The sequence below is a fragment of the Lipotes vexillifer genome, unplaced genomic scaffold (assembly GCF_000442215.2).
Source record: "Lipotes vexillifer unplaced genomic scaffold, Lipotes_vexillifer_v1.1 scaffold1829, whole genome shotgun sequence".
NCBI classification, from domain to species: domain Eukaryota; kingdom Metazoa; phylum Chordata; class Mammalia; order Artiodactyla; family Lipotidae; genus Lipotes; species Lipotes vexillifer.
In genome coordinates, this window is record NW_006790200.1 from 234,990 (window position 1) to 241,786 (window position 6,797).

At 33.0% G+C, this 6,797-nt stretch overlaps 1 protein-coding gene across 2 annotated transcripts in view; it reads right to left on the reverse strand.

Moving 5' to 3' along the window:
- RRM2B (ribonucleotide reductase regulatory TP53 inducible subunit M2B) overlaps positions 1-6,797 on the reverse strand; it is a 33,582-nt gene that overhangs the window by 1,316 nt on the left and 25,469 nt on the right. For both annotated transcript variants that reach the window (XM_007463253.1, XM_007463254.1), the window contains 2 exons: positions 4,694-4,798; positions 3,161-3,274 (listed from right to left, as the gene is read on the reverse strand). In XM_007463253.1, the coding sequence (XP_007463315.1) occupies positions 3,161-3,274; positions 4,694-4,798 (219 nt within the window). The remainder of the gene's footprint in view (positions 1-3,160; positions 3,275-4,693; positions 4,799-6,797) is intronic.

Consider the following 6,797-nt stretch of genomic DNA (forward strand, 5'->3'; position numbering starts at 1 on the left):
AGCAGGAATTAGGAATACCACAGATAAGAATATATTCAAATAACCCAATTAAAAATGGGCAAAGGATCTGAATGGACAAACGCTTCTCTAAAAAAAGATATACAAAGGCCAGTAAGCACATGAAAAGATGCTCAAAATCATTATCCATTAGGGAAATGCAAACCAAGACTACAGTGAGATACCATTTCACACCTACTAGGATGGCTGTAATAAAAAAGACAACTTATTGTGGTCATCATTTCATGATGTATGTAAGTCAAATCATTATGCTGTACACCTTGAACTTATACAGTGCTGTATGCCAATTATATCTCAATAAAACTGGAAGGAAAAAAAGATAATAAGTGTTAGTGAGGATGTGGAGAAACTGGAACCCTCATATACTGCTGGTGTTAATGTAAAATGATGCAGTGGCTTTGGAAAACAGTATGGTAGTTCCTCTAATGATTAAAAACAGAGTTACTATATGACCCAGCAATTTCACTTCTAGTTATATATCCAAGGTAAATGAAGACATATGTTCACACAAAAACTTATACATGAATGTTCATAGCAGCATTATTCATAATAGCCAAAAAAGCAAACCATCCAAATCTCCATCAACTGATAAATGGATAAATAAAATTTGGTATAATCATACAATGGAATATTATTTGGCCATAATAAGGAATAAAGCACTGATACATGCTAACATGAATGAAATTTGAAAACATCATACTGGCTTTGTATATACCCTATACCAGTATATGGTATGTATCATATATTGTATGATTCCATTTATATGAAATGGGATTTATAGAACAGGCAGATCTAAAGAGACAAAAAATTAATAATGCCTAGGGCTATGGTGGGGATGGAGGAAAGAAAAGGAAATGACTGATTGCTAATGGGTATAGAGTCTCTTTGTGGGGTGATAAAAATATTCTCAAAGTGTTGTGATAGCTGCACAACTCTGCAAATATACTAAAACCATTGAATTGTACATTTATTAATAGGTGAACTGCATGTTCTGTGATTTATATCTTGAAAAAGCTATATGTATTTTTTTTCCCCAAAAAAGTACATATGCTGGGTGTGGTTGAGTTGTGGAACTCTGTGAAATTGCCTGTCAGAAATACTGCTAAGAGGCAGTGAAAAGATGAGTTATCACTCACAGCAGGATACAGTGGAAAGAGCACAGAACAACAGTCATAGATTCACTGGATTTTAAAACTGGGTATCTTCCAAAAAATCTGATCCAAATCATTCATGTCATGGACAAAGTAACTAAGACCAACCTAAATTAAGTAGCTTGGTTTTGACACATAGAAGTACTCAAATATTTATTGACTAATCCAAAACTAAAAGAAAAGTTGAAAACAACATTAATGTGGCTTCTATTTAGAATTCTGTATAAATGACAACCATTTGCTAATTTAAATAATCTCTTATTTTACCAAAAACTATCATTATAAGAATAATTCTTTTTGTAGTTCCTTGAGTTCAAAGTTTAGTCCATGTATTTTAAATTGTCTTGCTTTCTTAATAGACATTCAAGGCTACAAATTTTCCTCTGAGGATCTGTTTGGCTGCATTCTACAAGTTGTGGTATATAGTAATCTTAATGCCATTTAGTTTATATTTTCTATTCGTTTATATTTTCATTTTTACTCTCATTTTAAAGAATATAGTCTCAACTTCTAAGTAGATGGAACTTTTTGGTAATCTTTTATTGTTAATTTCTAATTTTATTGCATTAAATCTAAGAGGTCAGTATAATTTCTACTTTTTGGAATTTATTGAGATATTCTGAAGGTCTGTGGAGAAATAATGTTTTATACTACATCCAGATTTTCTTCTTAGGAGGCATGTTTTATATATCTACAGTTAGCAAGTTCCCAAAGGAAAAACTAGACCCAGGGGTGTGTAGTTTTCCAATAAGCAGGAGAATGTGGATGTGTGGGTGTGAGGATATGGTGGTGGGTTAAAGGATAGTGAGTTCACTTTAAGGTTTAAGTAAACAAATTAACTTTCCTATAACAAACATATTGTATAACTTAGGGAAAAAAATAATTTCTTTTAATACATAGTTTATAAATTTCAGAGATCATATTAATGTAATTATAATCTTTATTTCTCTCATTAATGATCAGTAAAAAGAGAGGATCTTGCAACTAAAATATATAAATAGTGATATTTTACAGGTCATAATTACAAAAAATCTTTGCCCCATCTGACTTTTTCATCACAGTATTTTTGTAGTTACCAGAAAATAAATGTATTACCAAGAAAGGTAATGATTACCCCAGCATCATGGATTTCATAATTCTTCTCATTAACTTAAACTTCCATTTCCATGCTGAGAAATCAAAGCCTATAATTTCTAATTAACATAGTATAGTACATAGTAAATTTCTGTGAATGTTCCACTTATGATGAATACAACATGACCATTTAGTGTTCATTTACTATATGTCTGACACTATTTTAAGTGCTTTAAGTATACCAACTCATCAACAATAATTTGTAGTAAGGATTATTATTATCTTCACTTTACAGATGAGGAAACTGAGACAGTGGTTAAGCAACTTGCCTAAGGTCACATTGCTAGAAAGTGGTGGAATCAGGATTCAAATCCAGGTAGTCTGGCCGCAGCCTCCACCTCTTAAGTCATGTGAAAAGCACACATGAAAATTCAGGTACATTATCTCTGATAAACAAAATGACAGAAATAACTTAAAGACAACTGAGTTCAAAGAGTCAAATTATGACAGTTAATGTCATCCTAATAATGATTTCCTATTTAAAAGCATTAACCCACAAATTATAACAAAGACACATGGGGATTTATCTGAGGGTAAACATATATTTACATATTAAATCCAATTACTTAAAGATAGTCCTGTTAAATAGATACCTACAATTATGTATTACAATGTAATTTATTGAGCTTATTAGTTCTAAGATTTATCAGCATGTACTTCTGTTATGAATTTCATTTAAGTTTCATTTAAGGATTTTGTAAAATCAATTTGTTGATGTAAAACAAGGCTGTCGTGGACAATTAAAAAAAAATAGACTAGTATGTTACAAAAGCTTCCAGTGAAATATAGTACGTATTTTAGAGGCCTTACCTCACTATAACATTTTAGCTAGCAGTAATATGTTTTAAACACCTTACCTTTGAGAATCCAAGTTCTGAAAGCAATCTGTCAGCTACAAATTCAATATACTGTTTCATCAAAACACAATTCATTCCGATGAGGCCAACTGGCAAGGCTTCTGTTAAAAACTCCTGAGATATAAAGAAAAACAGAATAAAGTAGAAAGAAAGAACAATAAATTGTATGTGTTTTCCAAATAAAAAGAGGGTTCTAATTTTATTAATCTTCTAAGTCACTGATCTTGTTCAAGGAAAGTACACTAGGATAAATTCTTTCAACATGGCAAACAATGCTCACTTGCTTAAAAATGTTTGGGGTGTTACTATTCACATTATTATTTCACATTCTCATATAGCCAAAGTAAATTGAAACTATTACACTACCGGTATTTTTTAAAGTAGCACTTAGGGCTTCCCTGGTGGCGCAGTGGTTGAGAGTCCGCCTGCCGATGCAGGGGACACGGGTTCGTGCCCCGGTCTGGGAAGATCCCACATGCCGCGGAGCGGCTGGGCCCGTGAGCCATGGCCGCTGAGCCTGCGCGTCCGGAGTCTGTGCTCCGCAACGGGAGAGGCCACAGCAGTGAGAGGCCCGCGTACAGCAAAAAAATAAAAAAAATAAAAAAAATAAAGTAGCACTTATAGGACCTGAATTTATATGCTTTCTCAATAGGAAAAAAGGAGATACTTTGTTCTGCAATACCCAGAAAAAGATTCACCTAAGATGATTGTTGTGGGGAACATGACTATGAAAGGGAACTGGAAAAGAGAGAAAGCTCAATTAATAGAGAAAATGAGAAAGAAATAGAAATGGATCTGGGAATTGGGAGATAAACTGAACGCCAATTATATTGAAACACAGTGGTAAAGTTTTAATAAAGAAAAAATTAAAACATATTAACCATTTGGATTTAGTTCTAAAAGTGATCAAGATTTATGCCTTTTCTCTCTTCCCAATATGAAAACTACGGCTATTAAAGTATGCACTATTAAAAAGAAGTTTAAAAATTTATTTTACTTTTCAACTAGTTCTTTAAAATGATAAAAGTACATTCTAAGTGAAGCATCCAGGTCTGTCTAGTTAGAGATCTTTACATGCCCTAAATCATACTTTACTATTCACTAATTCATTTATTTATTCATTCTGTGAACATTTGATGCATGCTTCAAGCTAGATACCCTCCTAGTTTAAGAATACAAAACAAGAAACCATCACTGGCCTCTAGCAGCTAAAAACCTAGAGAGCTAAGATAATTAAAATAGTTTGTTATGGCATGAAATTTGACAGATCAATGAGACAAAAAAATAGTCCTGAAACAAATTATAGTGTACATAAGATCTTAATATATAATAAAGACTGACTTATAAACCAAATTATAAGTTGACATAATAACTGCAATACATCACCTATTGGTACTGCCAGGTTGACCATATAATATTACTGGTACCTATTTTGACCTACAAAATGGCAATTTCATGTGTCAACCTAATGAAATAATGGTACAAACATCAAAGAAAGAGAGATGTGCTAATTATGTAAGATTTCCTGCTTACCTGCTCAATTTCAACAGCATTAACAATGATCTCCCTAACCCTTTCTTCTGAAGGCTTATTTACTAAGTATTGAAACATCAGGCAAGCAAAGTCACAGTGAAGCCCCTAAAATAGAAGAAAAATATCACTGTCAAAGGACGTTTAATCAGCTATTTTCACACAGTGATGTATCAGGCATTAAATAAAGTAGTTAGGAATGCAACACTGAACTTCTGGAAGACAGAAGGATTAACAGGGCCAGGAACTTCTTTTCTTCAAGTCTTATTAAAATGTCAATTATAATAACCTATAATGAAAAATTTTCAATGCCAGCAAATCTCAGTTCATTAACATGAAAGAAGAATTAATTAACAACAACAAATCTGCAACCAAAAGCATTTTGGAAAGGAAAACAAAGAAGACTCAAAATGCAAATTCGCTCATTTTTAGTGTTTTTTAAAAAAATAAGAAATGATTGAAAAACAATTAAGTATTTAAAGAACAGGTGAAACAGAGATTTCAAACACACAAGTTATATTAAACAAGAATGGCTCAAGATAAAAATAAATTCAGTGTAATGAAGATGGAAACTGAAGAATTAAGGATACCATCTGAAGCTGTATAAAGCATAAATGACATTGCAGATAACTCAACGACAAAAGAAAGCAAAATTGTGAAATACCTTGAGAACAGAATAGTTATGCAAATATATGAAATGATATAGAAATTAAATAATTGGAGAACAGAGCAAGGAGATTCAACCTACAATAATCGGGATTTCAAAACACAGAACAGATGGTATAAAGCTGAAAGCAGCAGATGAAAATTTCAAAAAAAAAACAAAAAGAGAAAGGTCAGAGACATAGAAATATGATGGAGTTCTACAAAATTAACAATTAGAGACTGACAACAAGGCAGAGTCAATTAACATTTCTAAACTACAAAGAAAAAGAAATGAATCTGTAAGCCAACAAGGGAGGAGAAGGTGGAAGGAATACACACTTTAGAGGATTACAAATCAGAGCTGCTTAGCTTTTTCTAAATGAAACAACAAAAACCCAGACAACTGAAAGATAAGACTCAAATCAAGGGTTGTTGTCCAAGGATTATTTACCTAGTTAAATTGTCATTCCCAGAAGAAACCATTAGGGAAAAAACCTCTTTAAATAGCTAATCTTAGAAAATTTACTAGTGAAACATACCCCCTCCACTTGACTCAAGAGGATATTTCAAATTACCAAAGGCTGAATTTCAAATGAACTGCTGAAAGGTGACAACATAGTGTTGATTAGAACCGATAGCTAGCTACCTATTACAGAGATGAGTAAGTCAAAGGCAGGCACTCGTAATTGTTAAATCAATAAGGGAATAAAATTAATTTTGAGGTTTAAAGCGACTCTAATCAAAATCCTAGTGGGGTTGTTTTTAAGCTAAAAAAATTAATCTGGAAGACTAAATGGGCAGAATCTTTTAAGAACACTTTTAAAATAAAAGTTATGAGATTTAGCCTACTAATTATCAAAACATAAAAAACTACAATAATTAAAATAGTTTATTATGGCATGATATTGACATATAGGTTAATGAAAAAGAAAAAGCCCTGAAACAGATTTTAGTATACTTGAAGTCTTAATATATAATAAAGAAGACATCACAAGTCAAAGGAGAAGGAAGGATTACTTAAAGAGAATTGGAAAAACTTCTGAAGAGTGTGTGAAATAAAATTAAGTTACACTAACTTATCCTATGCTTTATTCATATTACATTCCGTACTTGTACTAAAGAAATTTCAATGGCATTAAAGGTTCAGAAGCCGAAACCAAAGTATGTGTGACTATTTAACTCATCTCTGAAAGTAGAACCCACGAATTTCAGGGGTTTGTACATTAAAAGAACAAACAGGGGACAAACAATTTTTGAGGGCAGGAGCCCACTGTGGCCCCCTTTGCCTGGCAAAGTAATAGAGCTATCCTTTTCTACTTCACCCCGAACTCTGTCCCCTGAGATTCGATTTGGCACCGGTATACAGAGAGGCCAAGCTTTCGGTAACAATTTTGGTGATCACCAAGGGACTGCCTCGGGGACGGTCCGGGGGGGGGGGGGGGGCCCGCAAACGCCAGACACC